Genomic DNA, 12745 nt, shown 5'->3' with positions numbered 1-12745 from the left:
TCTACCTCTGTTAAAAGCACTAACAAAGTGGAAGATGTGATCCACAGCCCACCTCCCAAAGTTCAGGTCTTACTATGACCCAGCTTCCAAAGAATACCGGGATGCAGCATGGCTGTGGGGACATGGTTAAACCTGATGTCCATAAGTGCATGGAGAGTCTGTGCTATCAGCGAGAATTGAGTGAATCTGACTTAAAATAATCACAGAAGTTATCTGAACAAGCAGTTCCACCCCAAAGCACTCTAGTACTTCCCCAAAAGCAACCACTTATGTTCTGGTAGGATGCTTAACTGATTCTTTATCACTCAAGCTACTTCCTTTCTGTCCCTGGTATGCCACAGAATACTAGAAGCAAAGAAAGCCTCCCTGCTCCCCCACATTTGATAATCCCTAATCACCTTTCCCAATCCATTAAACAAAATTCTTTCTTTAGAAACCCAAGGGGTTTTGTGGTATCAAAATTTCTTCTCTATTTCTGTTAAGCATGCACAGACACATAAAATGTTCTTACATCATTAAGATGCAAAACACACTGTTCTTGAGCAAGCGTTTTTCAAAAACAATGTTTCCAAAGCCAGAATTTCCTGAAGCCAGTGGTTTCTGGGGGCTCCCTTGGGGAAAAAAAAGGGTTTATAGAGCTGATTTCTGCAAAGTCTGATGTTCTAGTCAGACAATTGTGAAAAACGACTGCTATAGGCCTTAGAAGACTTTACTGTGCCATTCACTCATTGCAGTCTCTGCACTACCTGCCTCTCTCAAACCACAGCATCTCTCCCTCCCCACTCCTTGAAAAGTAGTACAGCTGTAACTAAGCCAAAAAGTTTTGGAACTATCACAAGTCTAAAAACAGCATCCCCAGTCACATCCCTTGAATATACTAGCACTATATTTCTGTTATATAAGGTGTTTAATGGTCAATTAATTTACTGCATGGGCAGTAAAGTACATAAAAGTGTGTGTCAGAGTGTTAGCAAAAACAGGGGTGTTATGAGTAATGAATATAATTCGTGCTGGTGTAATACCATGTATGTAATATTTGATATTGTTGGAAGTACATACATCGGCACTGGGAGTTGCCCCCACATATTCGAAAACCAGTCTCTGACAAAACCTCATTTGCAAACTAATACATGTGGCTGGCCCGGAGATGGGTCATTTCTCGAGGTGATACAGGAACGCCCAGGCGTTGATCCAGGCTGATACACCTGAATGCCGTCTTCCAGTAACTCCATCAGGGACATTCATCACCACCAGACACCGAATCGTTCTACCCCAATACAGAGAAAAGAGACTTCATGAATATGTGGGAATTTCAATGGAAAGAAAAGGCTGATCACCAAAATCCCGGCCTCGGGCGTAATATTCCCTATAAAAACTGCTTGTTCCAGGGGTGGTGTGTGGGCACAGGGGGAACCTCTGCTGAGGCTGTCCACTCTGTGACACACCCAGCGCCGATCCTGGGCTCGGCACTGTCCTTTTCCATGTGGCTGGCTCAGAGAGAATTCAATCGCTACAACAAAATTTCTATTTTTCATTTTTAATTTAGCTGGATCAATTTTTATCTATAACAGGGGCAAGGTGGCTGAAGAGCAAAAGAGGAAGAAGGAAGAATGGCTGGAATTAAGAGAAACTTGGAAGCCTTGTACAGCCTTCCATTGTGCACCGAGCTGCCATATTCCCTGCTTCTCACATCCCAGCTTGGAAAGTGGGAAGCACACCCCAGCGAGGAGTGGCCAATACAAGCGCACGGAGGACTGTGCACACCTCCAGCAGTGAGGCTCCTGAACAGAGCAGGGAGGAAGGAACAGTATCTGTTCCCGTAAAATAGCATCAAGCATAAGCACTGAACAGGGTGAGGCAGCTGGGGCGGGGAAACAGACCAGACAGGAATGGGGAGATTCCTGCCAGGAATGAGATTCCTGGTTCATTCAGGACTCTTGTGTTATTGTTTCCTTCTTTCTGTGTTTGGAGCTTGAAGAAAGGGGAAATGGTATGTAATTTGGAGCACGGTGCTCGACCCAGACTTAGCAAATCCACCTTTGATAAGCCTCCTGAATTTTCTAAGTCTTCACTTCCCTCAGCCATGGATGGCATTTACAACTGGCTCAGTGCTACTGTCAGATGTCACACAGCAGGGCAAAACACTTTCTCCTCTGACCATGTGGTGCTTGTGAGACCACTCATCTTCAAGGTACATTTAATAATATTTCCTTCATTTCTTTGCCACCCCTTTCAGGCCAATATTTATTTCCTTTTTTTTTTTTTTTTTTTTCTCATGCTCGGTAATATTAGCCATTACTTCTCTAGCTGTTTACTTCTCTTTTTTTAGTAAGGAGAAAATCCTAATTCATGCCCTCCTGGGATTTCAAAATCACTCATTTGCAGCAGGTTAACAGTAACTGAATGGAAAAGCTTTGTCCTTGAAATCTGTCACAAGTGGAAAGCAAAGACTTAGGACACCATTGTGGCAAACAGCTAATGTACAAATTGACAAGGAAGTGTACGTGATATAGAAGAGGATATTGAATTAGGTTTTTGGAAGCAAATCCAAGAAAGGCTTTTTTCAATCATTGTGCAAGATTTTTTGCTTTCCTCAGCCAGCACAAGTCAGTGATTGGGAAATACTCATATCAGGAGAGACACCTAAAGCCAGACAACCATTGAGCATGACACTGGGCGTGCCCTCATTACAGTGCTAAGGTGTGTGAGCGCCCCATTTAGAGAAAGATAAAAGATAGCAGTTTATTTGTAAAACAGCAGAGCCCTCACCGCAGTCCTTATCTAAAGCTCCAACAGGGATGATTAGGTGAGAGCACAGGCTCCACCAGCAACCTTCTCCATCCCCCCTGCCACTACCACACCGTGCTGTAAAGCCAGCCTTCTTACAGTCACAACAAGACTTTCTCCTAATGATCACATCAAGATCCAGAATTAGGAAGTTCCAAGACAGACAGTAAGCTCCCAGTCAGAACAGGTATCACAGAGAGACAACCTTTAAGATTTGGGCTCTTTTGGTAAAAATATACTTTTAGATTTGTTCATTCTTCAGGATGTTACGTGCCAACAGCTCTACAAAATATTCATGTATGTGAGAAGTGCTGCTTCAAAGAGAACAGCCTAAGAAAATAGAAAATAAACTGACTTGGATTTTAAGCAGCACAAGGCTGGATAGCAGGCATCAGTGCGGGGATCAGCTATGCCATCCCTGCATAAATATAAACATGAAAAGGCAGCTTTGCCTGCCTACATATTTTTGTTGTTATACTTGAACAGCAACAAATCACACTTTAAAACTCTACACACTTGAAGCTGACAAAACAGCTTTCCACTAGTGATTACTACATTGCAAAGTCAAGTCCACCACCGGTTAAGCTTTAGAAGGAAGTTACTACTTGTGTTTGTTGTGTTTGATATGAACTAGGTGCTAAGTCAGTCCATGGGATCAACAGCATTTGCATGAGCATTCCCAACTCTCTCTGCAGTTTAGGAGAGCCAAAAGCAGCATTAGGTCTCACGATTACAAATTAACACACAAGCCTAATCCGTACAAGGTGTTCAATGGACATTAGGAAGACCATAAAAATAGCATAATAAGTAATGTTGCAACTACCTATTTGTTTGCAGTATTGAGGCAATTAGGATAAACAATGAAACCTTACCTTTGTTCCTTTAGTGATTCCATTTTTCTTAGATATTCCACTTTTTAAGAGGTTATTCTGTTTCTGATGATGATGGTGATGTAGATGTCCATTGCACACAGCACTGGGATTAGCCATCTGTTTAAATTACTCAGATTCTCAGTTCTTAAGGGTGTCTCGGGTCTTTCTACTGTAAAAAAGACAGTGGGATGAGAAGATAAAGTTCTTGGTTAAGGCCTTAAAGGTATCCAACTGGTCTGTCAGGATTTTCCAGGATGAGAGGAGGAACTATCTTTTGCAATCTCTTCAAAACATAAAACTTTCTTTCATATAGCTTCAGCCCCAGCAAGCTAGAATGTGAAATACATAGCAGGAGGTGTGCTGTTAAAATCTCTGAAAATTACTGCTCATCGCTGGCTCTTGCATGAACACGGCTTCTGTGAGTCAACAAGACTGCTGCAGCTATCAAGAAGTGGGTGGATTCAGAGGCGGAGACACTTAAAGATACATTACCTCTTAAATACCTCGAAGAGAGAAACTTTTGTTTACTTTTTCCGAATTACACTCAGTGCCATAGAAACCGCCAAAAATGTTTTGAAAATTTTAGCAGTGTAATCTGTAAAATTACATGGTTCACCTTGTGAAGAGTATATTAGCTGAAAACAGGTAGTATTGCCCTGAGTAAAGCAGACCAACACTTCAAAAAATTTCTTTTAATCTCTACTTATATGAGTAGCATGACAGACACGACATTGTACCTGCAAAGAAATGGAAAGCATTTTATTAATAAAATGAAAATTTATCAAGAGCTTGATACTACAGACACATGCACAATTATTCACTAGAGTGAACTGTCCCTTCAAACTCAATTTGGTCAGTAGCAGGATAAATGGCATGGTATAACAATGAATGAGAAATGGATTTTTATAAAGCTGATTCAATTAGTTTTAAAACAAGTCAGGCTTTAATTACATGTGAAACTACTAAGGCCAGCTAACATATATCCTTTCTTTTATGAAAAAAGGTTTTTAATTGTGAAAATGCATATATGGTCTTTGCTGAATCAAATTCTCATGCTTCAGATTTTAGTGACAAAAAAGTAAAAGTAGAAACATCTCTAGTAGCATTTAATAGAATCTCTTCCTCCCAAAATAATTCAAATAAGTGTGGAGACAGATTAAAGGAAAGCTGTACTATAATATCATTTTTGAAAAACAGTTAGGAGGAAAGAGTGGGAGAATAAAAATACTTGAAGTTCTTTAGTTATAGAAAATTGCTATGCCATCCTGGCAATGAAATGTAAGTTATATGCAGAAAGAGCAGCCTAGAACTTGAGTACATGGAATGCAGGAGATGAAATGTTAAATAAACCACTGTGAAAATATACAGGGAAAAACACTGTGTTGGTTTGGAAAATTTATCTTAGACACATATTAAATTGCTAAAATATATTTTCTTCTTTGAAGTAATTTGCAAAGTGAGATATCATCAATGTACTAGAAAATTTTGGGTCCTGCTTAAGAGTGATCTAAACTTAAATTAATAAGACTGTAGTATTTTGGGGGAAGAAAATAACCCCTTAATTCATTAAAATGACACAGAAGCAGTAAAACACCAAAATGTTTTGCCTCACAGCTTTACAAGATTCACTATCAGAAAGCAGATTTTAAACATTTTATCTTTTTGGTGCTTTTTCTAGGCAAGAATACCCAATTTCTGTATGAATCAGTTTTGTTCAGGTTTCACTAAGGCATCTGTAAGCATAGCTCACTGACAGATTAATTGTGAATTTAATAATGTCAATTATAGTGGCAAAATAAATTGTTGGTCTTAAGTAGTTAAGAGTTCATATTTGCAAAAAAAAAGGAGACTGAGATGAGGATAAGCCTGCAGGAAGAATGGTTGGCAATATCTCCTGCATACCCATCCCCTATGGGCTGATAAATGGAACAAGGTAATGCAAGGCATTCTCTCTGCACCTGGCAACCCTCTCCCATCAAGGAGCTTTCTTCGTTTGGGAATTGTGTCCTTGATTGTCACAGCAAATCAAACACCTGTAAAACATGCCATCTGTTCAGGGAGTTACTGATCATCTTCCCCCTGTTGTGATAAAGGCAAGGACACTTACCACAGTAGTGCTGTCCCCATGTCCCAGCTAGCACCTCTGTCAGGTGCTTTTCCCAACAGGCTCAGCATCTTTCAAGGCAAAAAGCAATAAAATTAACATATTGTATGTGTCTTTTTTACCTTCCCAGTTAAGTTCATGAGGGAGGTGGAATCTCCAGTTAAAACAACAGTTCAGATAATGCAAATTCAGTTGCTAGTTCCAGGCTCTAGGTCTTGCTATCTGTTTTAAGACCCCTGAAATATCAGTGTCCTCACATGAATAAAATAGCAAATTAACTGTGTTATGGTAATTTTAGTTTTCAATGGCTATATTATTTAAGATAAAAAACAAATAGAACTTTAAAAAATAACACATTTATATATGAGTTTAAATGAGCGATTAAAAAAATAAACTCAGAGAAGGGCTGCCCATTTGGATATCTGTTAACCTTGATCTAAAAGCCAGGATTCACAAAACAAATACCACTAGAAACTGACTAAAATTCCTGCCCTGATCCTATTCAGAGCAAAAGATTTATAGAAGGGATGAGTCTGGCCAAATGCAAAAAAATTATCTGTAAACAGAATGTGGTATTTCTCCTGGAGGAAAAAACCTAAAGAAATAAACAAAAAAAAAAACCCAACAGCAACAACACCCCTCCCAAGAAACCTCCCCAAGCTCCCCCAAAACCTAAACAAACAAACAAAAAACCCCACAAAAACCCAACCCAAACCAAAAAATAAGCAGGAAAAAAGCCAAAAACCCCAAATCAAATGAGGAAAAAAAAAAATCCCCAAAATCATTGTGCCCTTCAGAACTCTATCTTACTCAAAGCCATCTCATTTATTACTCAGGCTTCTGCATATATATCTATCATGTTACCTGTTACCTACACCTAAATCTCTTATTTAAATGCATGAGGATCTGTGCTGCCTGGACACTGGAGAAAGGACTCAGTAATTATCTGCTTTGCAACACCAAAACCACCACTAGCAATACCCTATTTTTATCATTCTGGGAAGTGGGAGGAAATCATCTGCTGTGCTGATGGTACAAGAACTGTGTGTATTCAACTGCAGGGGACACCAATCCTGCTAAGATTGTATGTGCACTTCTCTTTAGTGGCTTGGGTACTGGACACTCTTCATACTTTGACAAGAAGATGGTGAATTTCTAAGAATCCCAGCAAACCACACACCGTGTTCTCAAAAAATGCTAGCAAAATTTCTAAGATGTGACTACAATTACTATAAATCTGCTGGAAAACCATCAATTAATTCCCAGGTTCTAGGTTATGAATCCCCATGTTCTAGGTTTTATTCCTTGCTTTGTCATCATCCTGTTAACACCATTGCATTTTTGCTAACTCACACTGAAATCAGGAGAAAAGTGTTTAAGTCCATTTTAAATGCTCTGAGACAAAGTGCTGAGGAGTGTGGTGCAAAAGTGAAGTAAAATATATGCAGTTTATTTAGACAAGGTTTAACAACAGGGCAGTGAGAACAGAGAGGGATAGGGCTCTAAGTAGTCCTCAGTGTTTGAAGAAAATCACTTTTCTGGTAAAAATTCCATTGTTACTGAGGACAGGTTAAAAGGCTGAACGCTGCCGATGCACTCAAGAAACAGGGACAAAATATTCTATTGGACTTTTGGTCCAGTCAGACATGTAGTGTCATTTTAGTGGTCACAATGTCCCCATTTAAAATAACAATACTGGATTCCCAGTGTTCCCATTTATAATAGCAGTACTGCATTACCTACCAATAAAAAAAAAAATGTTGCAAGAAGGCATGAGAGCTCATCCCAGAAAACTGTCATGTCATAAACCAGAAGGATTTAATAGTATTCTTGCTCATCCCAGAGTACAGTTACTTCCAGCAGTGTTGCGAAATGGTCTTGCAATCTAATGGCAAGACCTTGATAGTTTCTGTTAATTACAGATTCCCATCTACATACTACATGGAACAACAAGGGTCTAAACAAAGACACCAGGTAGCTTTATGTTTGTTTTGAGTGGACAAACACCGATGTCAAACAAGAGCTGAAGAAACTAGGAACCAAAATCTATTCCTCCGTTAAAATCCAAGATTCTAGTAGTGTTTAAATTGGCAGCAGAGCATGACGGTAATGGAGTACACAGTAAAAAGACCTTTTTTTGTTCTCACAATCATTTCCCTTACAATAGAAATCTATCTCATAAATTCTGTGTACCATTGATGACTTATATTTGATGTATATGGACACATGGATGTTGGAGGCAATTCCTGCTTTGGATATGTAGAAGAAAAAAATAGGGAGACACCACAACAACAAAGCAAGAGCGAGTACCAGCCATCAGCTGGTCAGTCACACCCAGGGTGTCTTTTGAGTCATCCACATTTCACTAGCACCAGCTAGAGACTAAATTTCCCTAAATCCTTACATGGAAGAACCCCCTATCTGTGTTTGCTTTTTTACACCCTATCTAGCAGTACATATGTGGAATGCCACGTAGGGATATGCCACTACACCTGGAAGTAAAACTGCACACCAATACTGAAAGATCCTCTCAACTGCCCTTGCACAACTTGAAGGATACACAGAATGGTTTGATATTGGTCAGAGAATAATCTAGATCAACTCAGACCCATGGCACAGGTGGACTCGCACAACCAGTGTTGTAACAGGGCAGGGCATGGCACAACACGCAGGGCTGCTCTGTGCCTGGCAGCTCCACACAGCCCCTGCAGGGCCCTGGGGCTGGCACAGCTCTGCACCTCCTTTTCTTCACGGGGCACAGCAAGATGACAAGACAATGCTTGAAAACCTTAAGCATTTAAAGTTGCTGTCAGCTTGGTTTCTTAGGCAATATTACCAGAACCAGTTTTCTCACTGAGTCTGGGTGTCAGCGAGCTTTGAGTATTCATAGCATCAGGAAATTGTTGGGATTTTCTGTCTGATACAAATATCTGATTGATACATGATACATAAAGCCAGTTAGGAATCTGTTCCTAACCTGAGGACACTTGAAGCACTTGTGACCTTTATTTCCTTTCAAGGATTAAGGCTTCTTAAATTGCACAATTGATACAGTTCTGTCCTTATCTTCTGATACAAAAATAAAATAAATCTGACTAAAATGTCATAATCAGACAAAACCAACATAAATTAAAAAAAAATCACACCAAGACAGAAAGAATAACCATATAGCAAATAAGAGCCTGCTGCAAAAATCCAGCATCAAGTGCAAGAGAGCCCAGTGTGCCTTCTGCTCTATGTTCTTGCAATTACAAGGCAGATGCCATTACTACACTCTTATCTTTAAATTTCTCATAAAGTTGAACCTGCAATTTCTTACTCCTTAAGTAAAAAACTTAGATAGCTAGACCCAGTGATGCCAATAGAATTACTCAGCCAAGACATAGGATAAAAAAAAACCAACTCTTTACAAGCACTAGGTAGAGGCAAAATCTCTTTTGTGGGACATTTCTCTACTGATTTCTTTCAGCAGCAAAGTGATCCATAGCCATGTAATCTCTAGAGCTGTGCAAGGAAGATTTCAGCTTCCTTTTCCAAGACCTCTGCCAGTCAGGCTGATTAATTTGCTGAGCTCTGTAATTTTCCAAGAACAAGTGTTGTATTTTCATTGTTTCCACTGGACATGATGTATGGAGCAGGGGCAGCTCTGTGCCATCTGTTCCTCCTCTGTGTCATCACCACATTGATTCACACACGTCATTCTCCACCACAAACATCTGGAACATTAAGATAACTGATACTTAACCAGGTAGACAAATCTCATTATTATTACTAATAAAACTGAACAAAACAGACATAGCTTTAACCTATGTTTAATGTTGAAATATCAGTCCCTGAATAGGAAATTATGAAGTGATTTCACACAAAAGTTAAAAGTTATTGCTTATTATTCTTATAATTTAATTTTTCAGTGCTTCCAGAAGCAGGAGATTTGTGCAGGCTGAGATAAGAACTCATAATGCTACTCAGTTGGGGAAAAAAAAAAAAAAAGTGGCATTGCAAAATACCCAATTTTTTAATCTAACAAGTGGCTCTGTTTTGCAATTCTTACTCACTCAATGAAGCACTTCATTGAATTAGACCCAATGAGGTCAATAGCCCTACCCATGCAAGTAGTACTCTTCAAAATCTTTATATTAGCATTGCTAAACTTAGATTAGTAGATTATTTGCCTTCCCCATTGCCAGTGAACAAATCATTTCAAGATATGCCACAGAATTAGATTTTTGTGTTAAAAGTGACTCCATACTTGGGGTCTCTGGAGCCTTATTTCCTCTGCCTACAGTTTTGTTATTCACCATTTCAGTTTTGTTTGTTCTGTCTCTTAGGGAAGTACAGGTTGAGAGAGAAAAAATTCCAAACAAAACTCCAAAACCTGTGTTTTCCAGTTATGGTAAAGGGGTGGTAGCTCTGTTGCCTTATAAAAATTTTGTATTTTTCATTCAGTTGCCTCATGATACTTTACTATGGTTGACATTAGATATTTTTACCCTACAGTGTCAAACAGATGGAAGAAAGCAGAATATTGTTCACTTTACCTACTTAACTATAAATATTCAAACTTTCAAAAGCTTTGTCAGGTCAAGTTTTTTTCTATTTTCACTTGTAGAGAATTTCTTTTGACTACTGAAAGTTTGGTCTCCCTATGGCTTGGCACAAACAGTTGCAATTCTGTTTTAAGCAGACTTCACTGCAATTTTTTCTCAATTTCATGCCTCACTGAAGTCAATGGAGCTCTGAAGAGGCACCAAGTGTCAGATGTGAGAATGAAAAGGGGAATGAGAATTGAGAAATTATTTTTAGAAATTGTTGCCAAATGCAGGAAGGGCAACTGTACAAAATTATCTTGAGAGTTTTTTAAATCCATGAATTCTGAGAAAGGTGCTTTTTACAGCTGGTTTAAGACTTATGTTTATATTTATCATTTTGATAAATTTTGTTTTTCCTTACTTGAAGTTATTTGTTTTAAAGGTTCAGTGCAGATGCCTGAAACACCCTGCATTTGTTACAGAAGCTTTAGGAACACAGTCTGGTATTCCAGAAACACTGCCATGTTTCAGGAGCTACAACTCCAAGAGTTCAGTTCAAAGCTGGTACATATACCAGAAAATAAAATAAACTGAAGGTTTCCCAGATCAGCAGGTCCTATTCAACACAGCTTCTGTCACAAAAGATTTTCATTAAACCCCCTCAAATTTATTGGAGTCTTTTAATTCTCCTGCCAAGACACTCGAAAACTAAAGTTTCTTTCCTGTGGTATCTGTTTGTTTTTATATTCCATGTAATCTCTAACTTTAATATTATGCACACTAAGCTTGTCAGACCTCAGTAAATATTTTTAATCAAATGTTACTATTTTCTAGTCTCTACAGTTCTCTTTTGAAACAAAACCCTATTCAAAGAAAGCATATTTCATATCATTGGAGAAGAGTTGGGCAAGTTGGGCTTTTTTTTACTTTTAGGCAGGTGTCATTCCACAATCCAGCCATTCATACCTTAGCTGGGGAAGCAAATGTTGCAACTATTGCAGCTACATTCAGCAGACTATTGCTTGCAGTGGATTTCAAAGCAATTTTCTTATGCAGGATAGAGGTCCTGTGCTGCTTTTTCAATGCTGCTAAAATTTCAAGCTGTCGTGATCAGGTACAGCTTGCTCTGAGGGCAGTGCATGTCCTTCAGCTCCTGCACTCTCACTGTAGCTAAAACACATCTGAAACTGTCTCTTCCCTGGAGTAGCTCCTCTCCTCACCTGCTATGCACTGTGCTAGCAAACAGCAGCTGATGTCATGGAGTTACACACATCATTACAGTTTCTTTGCATAAGGTTTCCATCTCTTCTTTTTATCTGCTAAAAACGGAACAGAGGTGACTCATGACTCATGACCGAGACAGGCAAAAATTAAATACTCAGCAGGAAAGGCTCTGCTAGGGTTTCCACTGCCTGAACTGGTTCATCCATGGGATAGATGTATTCCTGGTACCACCTCAGCCTCTTGGACCATGCCACAGCCGTGGGGACCTGGCTGGATCCCCCACCCAGCCTCTCCTCAGTGCCATGCATTCACCGTGGCAAAAGCAGTGTTGGTGCAAGGTCTTCACCTGGTTGATGGTCCAGAGCTTCTGCTCATCCCCTTTACCATGGAGCCTGGCTGTGGTACCCCCGCCAGTCTATGCAGGACAGATCAGCATCACCCCCAGCAGGGTGGGGGAAGGTTTAATAGACTGTTGTCATTGAAAACAGGTGCATAGAGGAAAGGAGCAGAGCAGGGTTTGAGAACTGTCAGGAGGAGATCCTCGAGATCAAGGTTTACTATTGTACTTCTGTGAAAGAAATGCCAGGGAAAAGCCCTTACTGCTCCCTTCCCTCCCACAGCAGCTGCCATGCTGCAAACTGCAACCTTGGCCAGTCCTAGCAGCCTGTTTAACTCCTTAAGATTTCTGGTCCTGCTAATGAAGACAGCTGAGCCACGGCTCTCTCTTCTCTCTGACATGTAAGGCAGTGGTGGAACAGATCTGGCAGAAGCATTTGTTCATGAGGACCAGTTTCTACAGCCCTGGGAGCCACCTGACATCGACACGTGCCTACAGGATGTGCTACTCGTTGTCATGGAAGAATTTCAGAATTACCATGCTGTTTGTGTGTGCGACAATTACATCTTTATCACTGGATTTCTGAGACCAGGAGACACCACCAGTCATTAGATTAAAGACTAGAATAATTAAATTCAAGATTAGTAGTTTTACTCAGACAGTGTACTCTCCTGGACCAAAGCCTGGGGCTCTATTAGTGATCTGAGTTTGACTAAAAGATCTCCCAGGAAAATCCTCTGATGCAACTAGAATTGCTCAACAGTGGGAAATGTAACACCTTTGCAACATGTTCAAAATTACCCAGGATCAGATTTTGATGTTTAAGACAAATGAACACACACACACACACACACACACACACACACACACACACACACACACACACAATCAC

At 39.8% G+C, this 12745-nt stretch overlaps 1 protein-coding gene across 3 annotated transcripts in view; it reads right to left on the bottom strand.

Annotated features, from left to right (window-relative positions):
- Positions 1-12745, bottom strand: part of SPTLC3 (serine palmitoyltransferase long chain base subunit 3) — a 108796-nt gene that overhangs the window by 73213 nt on the left and 22838 nt on the right. Inside the window, exons 2-3 of one of the 3 annotated variants that reach the window (XM_072927619.1) lie at positions 5767-5834; positions 3660-3828 (exon numbers count right to left, since the gene is read on the bottom strand). In XM_072927619.1, the coding sequence (XP_072783720.1) occupies positions 3660-3776 (117 nt within the window). In that variant the 5' untranslated portion in view covers positions 3777-3828; positions 5767-5834. Of the gene's footprint in view, positions 1-3659; positions 5705-5766; positions 5835-12745 lie in introns of those variants that run through there. The other 2 variants (XM_072927620.1, XM_030269221.4) reach the window with 2 other exon arrangements.

Source organism: Taeniopygia guttata, chromosome 3, assembly GCF_048771995.1.
Source record: "Taeniopygia guttata chromosome 3, bTaeGut7.mat, whole genome shotgun sequence".
NCBI classification, from domain to species: Eukaryota; Metazoa; Chordata; class Aves; order Passeriformes; family Estrildidae; genus Taeniopygia; species Taeniopygia guttata.
This window is presented reverse-complemented; position numbering and strand designations above follow the sequence as displayed.